The following is a 17345-nucleotide window of genomic DNA, read 5'->3' as shown; positions in this document are numbered from 1 at the left end:
AATGAATAAGCAGAGCATGGAGGATTTTTAGGGCAGTGAAACTACTCTATATGATAACCTGATGATGGATACACGTTACGCATTTGTCCAAACCCATAGAAGGTACAACTCCAAGAGTGAACCCTAAACTATGCATTTTGGGTGATGATGATGTACCCATGAAATTTCATCTCTTGTAACAGATGTCCCGCTCTGCTGGGGGACATTGACAAAAGGGAAGGCTGTACCTGTGTGGGGGCAGCGGCTAGATGGCAAATCTCTGTACTTTCCTCTTAATTTTGCTGTGAACCTAAAACTGCTCTAAAAAAAAAATCTTAATAAAAAACAAACACTGTTTTAAAAGTGTATTTTGGGGCTGCACCTGCTTTGCTGGGACCCCAAGCATAGCCTTACCTGCCAGTGGGCTATCCCATGCCAAAGGGACTGTTTCTAAGCTCATCCTTTTCCCCCTCGCATATCTCTCCTTCCACAGCACCGTTCCTTCCATCAATCAGCATATGAGTCTCTCGCCTTAAAGGAAACTCCCCTAGGCTCTTTGCCGCTTCCAGCCACCTTAATCCTTAATTTCCCCTCTTTTACCCCTCCACCCCCATTTTTTTCCCTATAGAGCCCAGCCAAATACCCCACACCTGTTCTCTCTGTTGGTTCCTGGGTTTACCCCCTCCAACCTGACTTCTGCGCACCCCCTAATCCCCAGGCTGCTTCCCCCACTGACTTCCTTCTTGCCAGATCCAGTGACCTGATATTAGCACGGGATTCAGAGTCAGAAGGCCTGGGCAGGAGCTCTGTCACTGACCAGCTGTTTGACAGAGAGCAAACTGAAGCACTTCTCTGGGCCTTGGCCAGTCACCTGGCCCAAGACTGAAAATCGTTTACAGTCTCTATTTCCGATGAATGCCAAGGAGTTCTGAAAGCTCAGATTCAAATAGGACATTAAGAAGATCTGTCATTTGGTGCAAATCAGAAGTGATATAAGGTACACGATAGCACTGGATAGACTGTCAAAGCCCCCTCCCCCCGTGCATTGACTATTAGAATGATCACAGACAGAGGTGGCAGGGGACATATGCAGAATGTGGTGGGAGGAACAGGGTGCTGGTGTCAGGTCTGGGTGGAGTCCCACGTCTGTCCCTTTCTAGCTGTGTGGACGTGGGCAACTCCCTGAGCCTCGCAGATTCCTCACCAGTAAAAGGGGCTTATGAATCTGAAATTGTAGAGTTAACTGGGATCATAAGTCCTGATTTGTAAAGATGAGAACATCAGAGTAACACAATCATTATAGCTAACTTTTTTCCCCTGCATACCTACTATGTGCTGAAAACTTACAATGTATAATCTCATTTAATACTTTCACAACCTTTTTTTTTGGGGGGGGGGGAAATTGGGGAACAGTGTGTTTCTCCAGGGTCCATCAGCTCCAAGTTGTCCTTCAATCTAGTTGTGGAAGGTGCAGCTCAGCTCCACGTCCAATTGCCATTTTCAATCTTTAGTTGCAGGGGGCACAGCCCACCATCCCTTGCGGGGAATTGAATCGCCAACCTTGTTGTTGAGAGCCAGTGCTCTAACCAACTGAGCCACCTGAGCCGCCCCCTCACAACCTTTTGAGTGAGGACTGTTCTCTCCCCATTTTATATGTGAGGAAATGGGGTCAGAGAGGCAAAGGGACTTGCCTAAGGTCACACAGTCAGAAAAAATAGGAGCTGGAATTTGAGCCCAGAAAGTCTGATTCCAAAGTCTATTCTCTATGGCTTCCTGTCGAAGGAGCTCTATACAGATAAGTGGGAGGCATGACAGTGTTGTTATTTGGGCCTCTAAGAGTCAGCCTGGGAATTGCCACCACCCTGGGGCTAGGGATGGCAGGTGTGTTTGTGGGTGGGGGTGTGTACTTGAGTGATATTCTCCCTTGGGGCAATGTCTTGCAATGTACACACCTTTCTGTTTCATGTTAGACACCATTGTCTTCTCTACATCCTGCCGGGGCCTCTCAGGCCTGGCAGGTTTGGGAGAAGCAGGCTTGGAGTTCCCCCATCATAGATAGGGGGAGAGATTCCTCATCTCGTGAGGCTGACCCTGGTTTGGGGGCCTGGAGTTACTAATAGCAGCCTGCAGGGCTGTGTCATCCAGCTGGTGACTCAGGACTCCAGGATCAGCCCCCTCCCCATCCGAATGAGGCCCCTACCTGGGTGAGGGGCTTAGAGTCCAAGATATGACCTGGGTCAGGGTTAGGGAGTGCCCACCTGGGGTATAGCCTGCTCCCTGCCTCCTCTCCCAGGGCCTTGGCTAAACTCTGCTGTGGTATTGGAAGGAGGGGTGGGGAAGTGGGGAAGGGGGATGTGATAACCAGAACCACTTCCTGCCATTGGTGTTGAAAGCCAAGCTCTCTCTAAGTTCCCCTTGATGGGGGTTGGGGAGCCAGGGGTAAAGGAGGAAGTTGGGAGGCAGTAAAAAAAGGAGCGTTCTTGCTTGGATTGGCTCTAGGAATCAGGCTCTGGGGTTCCAGGCAGGGTGTTCTCTCCCTGCTCCCCATTTGGTAAAGTCAGCTGGCGCCGAGGCAATCGTATTTAGAGTAGCTTCAAGCACTTATTACCATGTGCCAGGCACTTTATATAGGTTAACTCACTTGACCTTTATGACCCCTGAGGTAAGCACTATTATTACCCCCATCTTACAGATGTGGAAACTGAGGCACTGACAGGTTGTGTAGACTAATCAGATCACACAGCAGGTTCATACCACAGCTGAGATTTGAACTTAAGCAGCTTGGCTCCAGAGTGTAGGCTTTTAGCTACCAGTCCTTATCGGCCCCCTCACTCGGTCCCTGGCTTGCTTTGTGACATAAGAGAGGCAAATTCTTCACTCTGGGCCTCAGTTTCCTTAACTGCATAATGGGGGTAGTTGTGACGTTTGTCTCATTGGTAATGAATTACTCATTCAGTTTCTCCCCTACTGGACTCTCAGCTCCACGAGCATGAAGAAAAGCTATCTTGGTCATTACTACATTCCCAGTTCTTAGCACAATACCTGGTCTGTAAAAACTCAACTAATATTCGTTGAGTAAATGGACTTTAAAGCTTCGAGGATCATCATCCATGTTTGAGCATATACGACGAGATTTTTGGACCGTTGACATAAAAAAATCAACATCTATCAGTTCTCAACCGGGGGTGCCTTTGCCGCTCCCACCCATCCCGGGGACATTTGGCAATGTTTGGTAACCTTTCTGGTTGTCACAACTGGCAGGGGGAGGTGCTACTGGTCTCTAGTGGGTGGAGGCTGGTGCTGCTACCAAACATAAATGCATAGGAAGGTCCTCCCAACAAAGAATTATCAGCCCCAAATGTCAATATTGCTAAATTTGAGGAATATGACATATATACATAGATATGACGTATTTTATACAGTTGTTGGCAAGTTGGGGGTAGTTCATGGATTCTCCTAGAGCCCCTAGCTGCCTCCAGATGAAGATTCCCCTGGATGGGAGGGTCTCTTTGTTTCCATCTCCAAAATCATATTGCTCTGACCCCACACTCTCAAATCTGGAATATAGTCACCGTGGGTCCCTTGTCCCAGCCTCTGATTCCCCAACGTCCTGAGCCTCCTCTCTGATCTTCCGTGGGTGCAGGGGATCAGAGGAGAAGGGTCCAGGTTTTAAATCGCCCTCCTCCATCCCATCCCCCCACTCCCCTTCAACCCCTGGTCATCTCAGTTCCCCGTAAATGGCCATAAACATGAAAAGCTTCAGAACCAGGGAGCCCTAGGCTTGTGGTTCTCTGTATTAACTCGGTGATCACAGGCACGTTCCTTAACTGCTCTGAGCCTCAGTTTCCTCCTCTAAAAATGGGAGGGGTACTCATTGAACCAGCCTCACAGACAGATGGTGGTGAGGAGGAGATGAGATGCTTCTAGGGAACTTACCACAGTACTACAAAGTAGATCTCCAAAAATGAATTATTACTATGGCTCAGAGGTGAAGTGACTTGCCCAAGGTCACATAGCTGGGGAACGGCAGAGCTGCGACTGAAAACCAGAACTGTGTGACTCCAAAGCAAATGCTCATCAATTAGTGAACTCTAGAGCTTCCATTTTCCTATAAGGGAAGCTAATTTCCTCCAACTCACAGACTCATTTATTAGATAAGCATATAAAGTGCTCGGCACATAAGCCCCTTAAACACAGCTTACTGAATTTTTATTACTGGCCTTCCCAAATAATGCCTCAAAGAAGGCAAATGCAGATCCTGCTCCTGGCTGGCTGGCTGGGAAGAAGGAAGGGAGGGAGGCTGCTGGTTATTGGCACGAGTGGTGCTAATTGGTGCTGGAGCTTGTGTGGATGGAGCAGGGCTGGAGCACTGAAAGGCTCCTGGAGAGCACCTCTATCCCCCTATGTTGCAGTTGAAAAGTCCAAAGCCCAGAGAGGGGAAGGCACACACAGCAGATTAGAGCCCAAGTCCCCAGACTCCTCACTCCAAGTTGGAATCGTGGTTTTGGCTCAGATAATTAAAAGCAATCATGGTAATCTGTTGAAGGCTTGCAACATACACTGTGTTAAGCATTTTATCGGTTTGATCTCATTTTATCCTCACATTATTTAGGGACAAAGCCCCCCACCCCCCGCGCCTTTTTATTCCAGCTGAGAAAAATTCAGAGTGAGGACATTTGCCCAAGGCACTAAAGGAAGAGAATAAAGCCATGTCTGCTACCTTCCAGCTGCTACAAACCCCCCATGAGTTTGAAGCAGTCAGCCTGTATAGACAGCGGTTGCCCCAAGTGGAATTCCCCAATTCCTGCCTAGCAGAGCCCACTCCTTCCAGGCCAGGTGGGGCAGCAAGAGGAAGCTGAGTCAAGGGAAACTTCCAGGGAGGAGAAAAGTGGACAGAGTCTGGGAGTGACAGGAGGGTCCCATAGAGGGGACCAGAAAGGGGGATCACTAAGTTCAGACAGAGACCTCAGGGAATCTTCCATCCTCTGCCCTTAGGCCGACCACTTGCTGCCGTCAGATGAAGCGCTCAGGGAGTCCTCCAGCTTCATCTCCTCCCCTCTCTTTCAAACACTTCTCACAAGCTCTGCAGTTTGCAAAACCCAACCTTCCCTTATGGGCCTGTGGTTTCCTGTAGGTCTCTGTGGGTCTGGGGTCCTGCCTGACTCAGCAACGGGGACTGTGGGCAGAGGGGAGAGGAGGTGGTGTAAGCCCTTTCTTTGCCTTCTCATGCTGGGGCTGCCAACACACACACACACACACACACACACACACACACACACACACCATCCCCTGAGTCAGCCCCTGCCTGGCCTGGCGGGAGGGGCGGGGTCACTGGTTCAGTTAACAGCGCCTCCTTAAAGCCCCCACAAGTGCGGCTGCAGCCAGACACTGCTACCCTCACCATGAGCCCCTGGCTGTCGCTGGTCCTGGCGCTCCTGGCGCTGGGCTGCTGCTCTGCTGCCCCCAGACGGCACCAGCCCACTGTTGTGGTCTTCCCAGGAGACCTGAGAACCAGTCTCACGAACACACAGCTGGCAGAGGTAGGCAAACACCCCAGACTAGAGTTGCAGTCCTCGAGTTGGAGTTCCAGGGAGGGTATGGAGCTTCAGAGGAGATATTTTGGGGCATACTGGGGGTGATGGGCATGTCTAGAGAACAGAGGTGTCCAGGATCAGGCACTGGGGGGGGTGGGGGTGGTCCTGTGGATGCGCTGGGCAATCATGGCTAGGAAGGGGTTAATGAGGATTTCCTAGATGGGAGTGGGAAATGGTGTTGGGGAGCATTGGAGGGTTCTGGAGGGGACATAGGCTGGGGTTGAACAGGGGTAAACTCTAGGGAGCCCTGAGGGAGGTGTGGCCAGGGGCAGCCGGGGTGGGCAGGAGCTGAGGAAGTCTACAGGAGAGGAGATACTTGGGCAGGTACAGGCACTGGTGTCCAGGGTACCAAACCCTGCGTACCCTGCCTCGGTGCCACTCCCCTCGCTCCTAGAGGGATGAGGTCCTGACTCATTAGGGCACAGAAAGGGAGTCAAGGCTCTGGGAAATCTCTGCCCCTTCATCCACAGGAATATCTGTACCGCTATGGCTACACTAAAGTGGCGGAGTTTGGAAACGACAACCAGTCCCTGAGTCGGGCATTGCGGGTTCTCCAGAGGCGTCTGGCTCTGCCGGAGACTGGAGAGCTGGACAGCACCACCCTGGAGGCTATGCGTGCCCCGCGCTGCGGCGTCCCAGACCTGGGCCGATTCCAGACCTTTGAGGGTGACCTCAAGTGGCACCACCAGAACATCACGTACTGGTGCGCGGCGGGGTCCCGCGGGGACAGCGGGAGTCGGGTGGGGAGGTCGGTCCTCATAGGCGCGGGCGGTCGGTGAACACTTCCGGTCTTACACCTATCGGTGGGTTTCACTAAATGTGCAGCCCGGGGCAAGGGGCTCCACCTTTGAGCCTCCGTTTCCCCTTTGGGGAAATGGGCTTCACAATCTGAGTCTTCCTTGCCAGGGCCCTTGTGAGTGTCCAAAGAGAAAGACGCGTCTGACAGTGTTTTATTGGTGATAGCGTGGAGCGCAGAGAGCGTTGTGGCTGTTCAAGTCCCCGAGACAGAGGGTGTTGCGGTCGCCCCTGCTCCCGCCTCTCACTTCGGGACTCTGTCCTCCTGCCTTTCCCCGACAGGATCGAAAACTACTCGGAAGACTTGCCGCAGGACGTGATCGACGACGCCTTTGCCCGCGCTTTCGCGGTCTGGAGCAAGGTGACGCCGCTCACCTTCACTCGCGTGTACGGCCGGGAAGCCGACATCGTTATCCAGTTTGGTGTTCGGGGTGAGAACGCGAGAAGGGACAAGCCAAGAGGGTCTGGGGACAGGGGAGAGAAGACCATGTAGAGAGTAGAGGGGGCACTGGTCAGGCTGTCTCTTGCTTGTCCCCCCAACCCTGGCCCCCCACCCCCGCTCTCCCTTATGGCGCCTCCTCTTCCGTGACCCAGCACAGCGCGGGGACGCCAGGCCCACTCAGTTCCGTGCCCTTGGGTAGCACACCATCTGCACACCCGTACTCAGCTAACTCTTCTTCCCATCTTCTTCCTCAGAGCACGGAGATGGGTATCCCTTCGACGGGAAGGACGGGCTCCTGGCACACGCCTTTCCTCCTGGCCCCGGAATTCAAGGAGACGCCCATTTCGACGATGAAGAGTTGTGGTCTCTGGGCAAGGGCGTCGGTGAGAGTCTGAGCCGCCGCGACGCCCATTCCCTTTTCTCCTCGTGCCCATTACCATTCGCCCTGACCCCCGTCCCTCTCCTCCTGCAGTGGTTCAGACCCACTTTGGAAACGCAGGTGGCGCCCCCTGCCACTTCCCCTTCAACTTCGAGGGCCGCTCCTACTCCGCCTGCACCACTGATGGCCGCTCAGACGACATGCTCTGGTGCAGCACCACGGCCAACTTTGACGTTGACCGTCTGTTCGGCTTCTGCCCCAGCGAGAGTGAGTGCGGGGTCGCGGCGACGGTGGGGGACGCCCACCACCCTCGAAGGTCCAGAACCCTGGGTTTTAATCCCAGCTCTGTCACTAGTGCTGTGTGGCCAGCAAGTCACTCTCCTGTGCTCTGGGCCCAGTTTCCTCATCTGTGAAATGAGGAGACGAGGGATGGAGTACACGGGTGGCCTGGGGGTCAATAAACTCCGGGTAATGTGTGGGCCTCCCCAGGACTCTACACCCAGCACGGCAATGCAGACGGCAAGCCCTGCGTGTTTCCGTTCACTTTCGAGGGCCGCTCCTACTCCGCCTGCACCACAGACGGTCGCTCGGACGGCTACCGCTGGTGCGCCACCACCGCTAACTATGACCAGGACAAACTCTATGGCTTCTGCCCCACCCGAGGTATCTCTTCCCCGCCTACCAGATTCAGCATTGGTCCCAGACACGTGTCTCCTCCACCCATCAGTTTGTCTCTCCACTTGTCGTTGGTCCTCAGGACCGCCATGACAATGCCCATCCTCACCACAGCCCCGCCCCCTGACTTCCAATTGCCTCCGCCCCATCCATGTGGCTTGGCCTTTAGCCTAGCCTGCTGCCTCTCACTTGGTCTCAGGTCCCCAGGCCCCGCCCACCAGCCTAGTCTGGGCTCAGCTGCGCCGCACATCGCCCCCTAGGCTTTAAAAACGGTACCAAGATTCTCTAGCTCCTTGTTTGACCTGCCCCTGGCTCCTTATTGGATCCACCTACCTGGCTCACCCAAGGCCCTGGGTCTTTCCAGTCGACTCGACGGTGACCGGGGGCAATTCGGCCGGGGAGCTGTGCGTTTTCCCCTTCGTTTTCCTGGGCAAGGAGTACTCAACATGTACCAGAGAGGGTCGCAGCGATGGGCACCTCTGGTGTGCCACCACCTCGGACTTCGACAGCGACAAGAAGTGGGGCTTCTGCCCAGACCAAGGTGGGCAGGGTTCCGAGGTTCTGGGGCTGGGGGTAGTTGGGATGTGAGGGGACAGGGCTCACGTCTCAAGCTCTCTTTGTCTCCCAGGGTACAGCCTGTTCCTCGTGGCTGCACATGAGTTCGGCCATGCGCTAGGCTTAGATCACTCATCCGTGCCAGAGGCGCTCATGTACCCCATGTACCGCTACACCGAAGAGCCCCCCCTGCATGAGGACGACGTGAAGGGCATCCAGCATCTGTATGGTGAGGTTTTGGGGCAGGGATGGAGGGAGGAGAGGGAAGGGCAAAGAATGGGAAGGGGTGGGGCAAGTTGGGACCTCAACATCTATCTACAGGGAATCCTGGGTCAAGCGGGTCTAATGGCTGAGGGGTCAGTGCTTTGAGATGGTGATAAAGAACTGAGACTCTAGGGTGAGACAGACATAGGTTCAAAAGCTAGTCCAGCCACTTCCTGGGTAGGTGACCTTGGGTATGTTACTTCACCCCACAATTTCCTCATCTGTAAAGTGAGGCTAATAATAGTGCCTGCCTCATAGAGTTATCAGGAGGTTTAAGTGAGTTAGAATAATGCCTGGCATATAGTAAGCACCATGTAAGTGTTTGACCACATATATATGTACATATAGTCATTATTAGCATTAGTAGTATTTCCTCATTTTAAAAAATGGGGATTTTAAAGAATCCACTTTATGGGTTTTTCTTTTTTAAGATCATGCTAGCTAATGAGAGTTGATCAAGCTTTTAACACTCAGTTTAGCACTCAATTTGTGTTCAAAAAATATTTCTCTCCTAGCTGGGAGGTGGAAGGAAGAGGGGTTTTCCTGCCTGTCTTATGTTCTAGGGCCCAGCCAGGCCTGATGAACGCAGGGACTGGATAAATATGGGCTTGAATGAAAGCCACATATGGCTTGAGTGTAGGAAAGGACACCCCTTCCTGTGGTGAGGGGAAGGCAGCCTCCGACATCTAAAGTGTGGAAGTGAGTGCCAGCGGGGGATTCATAGGCTTTGGGGAGTAGATATTTCATGGGCCCAGAGGTATGCAGAAATAGTGGGTGTCTCACCTGGTGTCTCTTTTTAGGTCCTCGCCCTAAACCTGAGCCACAGCCCCCAACCACCACACCTGCAACCCAGCCCACCGCTCCCCCAGTGGTCTGCACCACCGGGCCTCCCACTGCCCGCCCCTCCGAGAGACCCACTGCTGGCCCCACAGGCCCCCCTTCAGTTGGTCCCACGGGTCCCCCTACTGCTGGCCCTACTGCGGCCCCAACAGTGTTTTTTGATCCATCTGAGGATGTCTGCAATGTAGACATCTTCGACGCCATCGCAGAAATCGGGAATCGCCTGCATTTCTTCAAGGATGGGTGAGGGGCAGGGATGTGTGGCGAGGAAGGGGGCTTGGAGGAGGGACCTACCTGCCTGTCCCTTCCCGCCCACTCATCTTTGGCTCAAGTGTCAGTGCCCCACCATTGCCTTCCCAGGAAGTACTGGCAGTTCTCTGAGGGACAGAGAGACAGGGTGCAAGGCCCCTTCCTCATCAGGGACACGTGGCCTACACTACCCTACAAGCTGGACTCTGCCTTTGAGGAGCCTCTCACCAAGAAGATTTTCTTCTTCTCTGGTTAGTGTCCTCCTTTCTCCCTTCCCTCCTCCCCGACCCCCTCACCAATCTAGGAGGACCAAGAGACCGCGGATAATCCATAAAACATCTTGCCCGGATTAGAAAAAGATACTCCCTCCTGGCGGATGCAATTTAGCAAATTTAGCGGGGGAGGGCGGTGGGGGATGAATTTCAGCTCCCCTCCTCACCGCACCCTTGCACAATCGTACTGAGCGGCTCTGCTCGTTGGGCGCAAAGACTGCGGTTACGCCAGGCTTCGAAAGGCCTCGTTGGCTTTTCCCTTTTGACATTCAGGGAGAATGTGTGCCTTCTCCCTGCCCCCAAAACTATGCGATCCTTCTCCCCTGCAGGGCGCCAAGTGTGGGTCTACACAGGCGCGTCGGTGATAGGCCCGAGGCGTCTGGACAAGCTGGGCTTGGGTCCGGAGGTGACCCAAGTCACCGGTGGCCTCCCGCGGGGCGGGGGTAAGGTGCTGCTGTTCAGCGGGCAGAACTTCTGGAGGTGAGGGCCAGGGGGACCGCCGGTAGGGGGAGCCCGGGCGAAATCCGTCTGTCAGCCGACTCAGCACCTGTCTCCTCGCCGCCTTCCTGCAGGTTCGACGTGAAGACGCAGAAGGTGGATCCCCAGAGCGCCAGCCCTGTGGACCAGATGTTCCCCGGGGTGCCCTTGGACACGCACGACATCTTCCAGTACCGAGGTGAGGGCTGCAGACGGGGGTTAGGGGAGGGTCCTTCCCTGAGACACCTCCTCCCATGGTAGAGATTGGTCACATTCTGAGCGAGAAGGGAAAATCTCCTGACGATTGAGGCAAATGCCCCAGCATGGATAAACTCCCTATAAAGGCAGGGACCTTCCCCAGATCATACAGGGACACAGGGGCACAACCAGAGCTAGGATCCAAATTGCCTGCCTCTTTCCCCTACAGTAGAGGACACATGATTTGCAGGAAGGCTCATTGTTTTATCAGACAAAATTTACCGAGTGCCTGTAATGTGCCAGGCATTGTGCTGCCCCTGGGAATATCGTGATAAATGAAGCAATTCATAGCTGTGTGTCTCTGGGAAAGTCACTGCTACTTGCAGAGCCTCAGTTTCCCCATTTGGAAAATGAGGATGGTAGCTGGAATTGTACTTGTTTTCTCTTTCTCCCCGCTCATATACAATTAGTTGACAAGTTCTGTTGACTCTACCACCGATGTATTTACTTTCACTATCTTCTTTGCAAACTCCCTAGTCCAAGCCATCTTGGTTGTCCAATACCTTTCATATCGTCTCTGGGACTAAGGAGGGGTTAGGAGTGGGAGACCTCCCAAGGAGTGGTCTTGGGGGTGACTTCAGACCTTTTCCAAGAAACTGACATGATCTGACATCTCCGCCCTCATCCCCTTCCACTATTCCTGTGATTCTCTCTTCCCTCCACCCACACTGGCCTTCTGGCTGCTCTTTGAACACATCAAGGTCATTCCTTGCTTAGGGCCTTGTGCCAGTTGTTCCCTCTGCCTGGGAGGTTTTTTCCCCAGATTGTCACTGGTCTGCCTTCCTCTCATTCTTCAGGTCTCAGCATTACAGCCACCGTTTTAAAGAAGCCTTCTCTGACCCTCATTATCTATTCACTCACTTGCTTTTACTTCTTCTGCATTGTCAAAACCAATCTTTTATTTACATGTTTGTTTGTTACCTGTTATCTGTCTTACCCCACTTGAGTGTAAGCACCAAAAGAACTTAGATCAGGCCTGCAATTTTTCTCTGCTGTATTCCCAGTGCTTCTAATAGTGCTTGGCATGATTAATATTTGTTGAATGAATGAACGGATTTGTTGAATGAATGTTGAAATTGTCCTGAGCACCTACTATGTGCCAGGCTCTGTGCTAGTGCTTTGGACATCAGTGTCTGTGCCTTCCAGCATCTCTGTGGGGGAGATAGAGGTGTCATGTGAAAAACTTGGAAAGATCTAGAAAGGGCAGGAGGGATGATTGTAAAGATTTTCCTCTTGTTTCTATATGTGCACGTGGGAGAGGTGGAATCACCCTTCTCGTACCTGCCTCTCCCCTGCAGAGAATGCTTACTTCTGCCAGGACCGCTTCTACTGGCGTATGAATTTCCGGAATGAGATGAACCAAGTGGATCAAGTGGGCTACGTGACCTATGACATCCTGCAGTGCCCTGAGGCCTAAGGCTCACCATCCTGTTTCAGCACTGCAGTGTGGGTCCCCATGGGGACCATCCTGATGGGGAAGGAGCCAGTTTGCCGGATACAAACTGGTGGGTGTCTTCTGGAGAAAAAAGGACGCGTGGAGGTGGGCTGGGCCCTCTTGTCCCACCTTCCTTTTTTGTTGTTGGAATGTCTTTAATAAACTTGGATTCTTTAACCTTGAGATTTATTTATGTATGTATGCATGCATGTACATATATGTACGTATGTATTTAACAAAGTGCTTATTTTGTGCCAAGCTGTGTTCTAAGTACTTCATAAAAATTAACATATTTAATTATGCCTATTAGGAAAGTACAGTGTGATTATTCCTGTTTTACAGCCAAGGAAATGGCTAACCATTCATGAAACATTTATTTATTTTTATTATTATTATTTTTTTAAGATTTTATTGGGGAAAGGGGACAGGACTTTATTGGGGAACAGTGTGTACTTCCAGGACTTTTATCCAAGTCAAGTTGTTGTCCTTTCAATCTTAGTTGTGGAGGGCGCAGCTCAGCTCCAGGTCCAGTTGCCCTTGCTAGTTGCAGGGGGTGCAGCCCACCATCCCTTGTAGGACTCGAGGAATCCAACTGGCAACCTTGTGGTTGAGAGCCCACTGGCCCATGTGGGAATCAAACCGGCAGCCTTTGGAGTTAGGAGCATGGAGCTCCAACCGCCTGAGCCACTGGGCCGGCCCCCATCAAACATTTATTGAACCCCTGCATGGAGCCAGGCCCTGTAATGGGCACTGGGGATAGAGAAATGCATTGGACTATGTTTCTGTCCCAAGGACCTCTCAGTGGCCCTCAAACTTTAGGGTTCATAAAAGTACCCTTAGAACTTCCTTAAAATGCAGACTCCAGGCTCCACCCCCAGAGAATCTAACTCAGTTATAAGTGATTCTGTGGCTGGTGGGGATGAGATTAGAGAGTGTGCAGTGTGTGACCCTTTATCCTAAAGATGAGTGTGTATGTATGATTTTGTGTGTTGTGGTTGAAGTCAGGGGACATTCCCAAGCCAAAATGACATCTGATCTTGAACTGAAGCTGGAAGGATGAGCAAGAGTGACTGTACAAATAGGACTGTCTTTTAAGAGTTATTTACCAAGAACCATTAACTTTAAAATGTGCCTACTCTCTATCCCTCATACATACGTACACAAAACAACACATAGAAGGATGTTGACTGCAGCATTGTTTGTACAATGAGACACTGGTCACAACCTAAGTGCCATGTGCAAGGTAGGAGTGGATAACTGAAATATGGACTATAAGCATGAGGATAGTGAAACTGACAGTTAGCAGTAAACATGATTAGGTATTAGATCCTAGAGCCTAGAGATATAGATATAGTCTTTAACTAAATGTGTCAATTGCTTTGGTTGTCACTCAGCTTATAGTCAAAGATTAAGAAAATATGTTGGGGCCGGCCCGGTGGCTCAGACAGTTAGAGCTCCGTGCTCCTAACTCCGAAGGCTGCTGGTTTGATTCCCACATGGGCCAGTGGGCTCTCAACCACAAGGTTGCCAGTTCAATTCTTCGAGTCCCGCAAGGGATGGTGGGTTCCGCCCCCTGCAACTAAAATTGAACACGGCACCTTGAGCTGAGCTGCTGCTGAGCTCCCAGATGGCTCAGTTAGTTGGAGCGCATCCTCTCAACCACAAGGTTGTCGGTTCGATTCCTCGACTCCCACAAGGGATGGTGGGCTGTGCCCCCTGCAACCAGAAATGGCAACTGGACCTGGAACTGAGCTGCGCCCTCCACAACTAAGATTGAAAGGACAACTTGAAGCTGAATGGCGCCCTCCACAACTGAGATTGAAAGGACAACAGCTTGACTTGGCAAAAAGGCCTAGAAGTACACACTGTTCCCCAATAAAGTCCTGTTCCCCTTCCCCAATAAAATCTTAAAAAAAAAAAAAAAAGAAAGAAAATATGTTGGTCATGTCCTAGAGGCCTGCCTGTAAAGCAAGTTCCAGGAAAAATGTTTTCAAGTACACTTTGCTTGAGATAATAAAAATGTATTATCTACTTAAGCACGAAACAATGATAGCTTAAACAATAACAAAGGTCCCAAGATGTTTAGTTTCTGCCTTTTGCTCTAAAGATAACATCACTGGTGCACAGTTATGAGATGTTTCGCAGAATCTTGGTTCCTCAACCTGTTTAGATCACCTGACCACAGTGATGAAGACACCAGACAAAATGATATCAGGAACTAAATTAATCAGACTCGGGAGAATCGCTGAGGCTTGCATGAGAACTAGCCAAATCAGCCTCACCCGTGACCCCTACAACCTAACTCCATCTTTGCCTTTAAAAACCCTTGATCAAAAGCCATTGGGGAGTTTGGATTTTGAGCGCTAGCTTGCTGTTCTCCTGGCTTGGTGCCCTGCCAATAAATTGCTTTAATTTCTCCACTGCAAAACTCAGAGGTCAGAGTTTGGCTCTGCTTCTTATTGAATGGGTGGACCCTCTTCTGTTCAGTAACAATAGTAGCTACTCCTAGTACAGCACTGGCTATACACCAGGCACTGCTCCATGCGCTTTCCATGTGTTAACACAGCTAATCCTTAAACCTGTGAAACAGGTATTATTTTTACCTTATAGGTACTATTACTATTGCCATCACCACCACCACCACCCCCATTTTACAAATGAGGAAACTGAAACACAGCTCACCTGAATTCTCATAGCTGGTGAGCGGTGATAGTGGGATTTGAATGTGGGCTCTTGGTGCAAATGCTGGGAGAAGAGAAAAAGCAGGCAGTTTGGGGGAAATGACAAGTGGCTAAGAACTCTAGTATGTGGTTTTAGAGTTCCACATACTAGCGGTGGATGAGAGGGGCGCAGAGAGGATTCTGGAATGGTGGTCTGGACTAGACAAGAGATCTGAATGCCAGGTTTAAGAGTGTGGACTTGACCCCAAGGATAGCAAAGGGACTTGACTGAAGGATGGGGCGGTGAGTGGAGGTAATGGGCTTGATCAGATTTGATCATCTTCTGGACCTGGGGCTCAAGTGGGAGTTTAACGAGGGATTCCGAGGACTTCCTTCCCAGTGTCCTCTGGGTGGAGCCCCTCTCTCCTAACTCATCCATTTCTTGCTCAGGAATGACCCACTCTGATCGGCACACAAGTATTCCTTATTATAGCTTGTTTAAAATTCCTCTGGACCCCTGAGTCTCTCCAGATACTGTTCTATTTCTCTACTCCCCCCATTTATAATAACACTCCCCCAAGGTATGGGTTTCTAATCATTGTCTCCACTTCTTCAATTCCCATTCTTTCAGCTACTTCCACCCTGGCTCCCACCCCACCACACCACTGAGATCACTCTCTTTAAAGTCACCTGAGATCTTCCTGTAGCCGGATGCAGTGGGGTCTGTGCTCCTCTGTGCTCATCCGACACCAACTCTTAGGTCATTTGACATAGTTGATCATGCCCTTCTTCCTGAAAATTTTCTTCACTTGGTCTCTGGGTTCACTTCCTCCTGGTTCTCCTCCTGTCTCACTGGTTGGGCTTTCCTCTTTCCAACCTCTAAATGATAGCGTGCACTTGTGCTCAATCCTTGGACGTCTACTCTGTGTACAGTCATTTCCTGTGATCTTGTCTAGCCCCACACGCTTTAAACAGTATCTCTGTGCTAAAGACTACAACATTTATATCTCCAGACTTAACCTCCCCTGTGAGCTCCTGACTTGTATGTTCATGCCATCTCTGCATGGTCCTTAGGCATCCCAACTCAACAGGTCCAACTGAACGCTTGGGCTCCACCTTCCAAACATGCTTTTCCATCGTCATCACCTGCTCTCGATCATGCTTAAAACCTGGTCAGTCCTAAAATCTAGGTGTCTATTAAACTCCTGATTCTAGTACAGAGCTTTTCAACTTCCGCACTATTTAGGGCCAGATAGTTCTTTGTAGTGGGGGACTGTAAAATGTTTGGTGTCTTCCTGCAGGAGGTAGAGGGATCCATGGACAGACAGATGCCAGACCCATTCAGGGTCAGTCTTCCTCCCCCTACCACAGCTCCCAACGTAGGGTGGGTGGTGGGGTGCAGGGAGCTGATGATAAACCTGTGGCTCATGGTCAGGCAGCCATGGTACAAGCCGAGATGGTGCAAGTGGTCTCTAGCTCTAGATGCCAGTACCACCCTCCCTCCCTTTGTCACAACCAAAAATGTCTGACTCTTTCCAGCACAGCGGGCACTAGGACCCTGCGCGGCGTGGAGTCCGGGGGGCGGCGGGCGAGATCAGCTCTCTCTGTCTCCTAGAGCCGGGCTGCGGCCACTTGTGTGATCCCGGCCGTACCGCCGTCGCCCGGGTCCTTTCCTCACCATGAGCCGTAGGTTCACTGTCACCTCGCTGCCACCCGCGGGGCTCGCCGGGACCCCTGATCGAGAGTCCCACCGGCGTTCAGCCGGTAATATCCGCCATCCCTCTGGGGAAGACGCCAAAGGTAGAGGCCGCAAGGGGCGGGGCCTGTCGGGGTGGGGCGGGGCAAGAGAAGGGCGGGGCCACGGTGGGCGGGTCTTCTGTTGGAAGGGGCGGGGCGTTCCAGCTGAGGGCCAGCTAGGGGCGTGGAGCTGAGACCTGGGGGGGGCAGGAGGGAAGAGGGATGGGAAATTGTGAAGGGAGGGGCCAAATTCGAAGTGGGCGGGGACAAGGGAAGAAATTAGGGCCAGAGGCGAAGGGGCGGTCTTGTGATGGAGGGGATAGTGTCCAGGGTGGTGGGCTGTAGGGTACTGAAGGGGCGGTGTCATCTAGGGTAGGAGGCAGGACCAGAGGGGAGAAGGTGCAACCAGGGAATGGGGAGGGCGATGTGATTAAGGGGTGGGTCTAGAGCCAGTGGGAGGAAGCAGGACTAGCTGGGTTTGGGGGCAGAAAAGGGACGGACCAGAGGGGAAGGGATTGGGCCAGGAGAATAGGGGTAGGGTCAGGCTGTGGGTAGGGTTGATGTTGGGAGGGAAAATGAGTCCCGGTCGGTGAGGCAGGTGCTGGGTCAGTCGGTCACTGGTGCCTGGCTCATCCTCCAACCCTCGGTCTCCCTAGAGGCGTTGCGGACAGCGCCGGGGATCCCGGGAAGGAGATGGGGAAAAGAGAAGATAGTTTAGACGCCCGGCAGCTAGA

General features: G+C 51.9%; 2 protein-coding genes across 2 annotated transcripts in view; both read left to right on the top strand.

Annotated features, from left to right (window-relative positions):
- Window positions 1-5303: 5303 nt before the first annotated feature.
- MMP9 (matrix metallopeptidase 9) lies at window positions 5304-12391 on the top strand. Its single transcript, XM_019749638.2, has 13 exons — window positions 5304-5519; window positions 6044-6276; window positions 6651-6799; window positions 7065-7193; window positions 7283-7456; window positions 7679-7852; window positions 8229-8405; window positions 8493-8648; window positions 9484-9766; window positions 9884-10023; window positions 10374-10524; window positions 10617-10720; window positions 12078-12391. Exons 1-13 carry the CDS (start codon window positions 5382-5384, stop codon window positions 12194-12196), a joined length of 2127 nt encoding a protein of 708 aa, XP_019605197.2. The 5' UTR covers window positions 5304-5381; the 3' UTR covers window positions 12197-12391.
- A 4118-nt stretch (window positions 12392-16509) lies between these two features.
- The window catches only part of SLC12A5 (solute carrier family 12 member 5), a 36713-nt gene continuing 35877 nt past the window's right edge, over window positions 16510-17345 (top strand). Inside the window, exon 1 of the mRNA XM_074317869.1 lies at window positions 16510-16674. Coding sequence (XP_074173970.1) covers window positions 16554-16674 — 121 coding nt within the window. The 5' untranslated portion in view covers window positions 16510-16553. The remainder of the gene's footprint in view (window positions 16675-17345) is intronic.

Source organism: Rhinolophus sinicus, linkage group LG13 (genome assembly GCF_036562045.2).
Source record: "Rhinolophus sinicus isolate RSC01 linkage group LG13, ASM3656204v1, whole genome shotgun sequence".
NCBI lineage: Eukaryota > Metazoa > Chordata > Mammalia > Chiroptera > Rhinolophidae > Rhinolophus > Rhinolophus sinicus.
The sequence above is the reverse complement of the archived record's forward strand: the minus strand, read 5'-3'. Positions and strand labels throughout refer to the sequence as shown.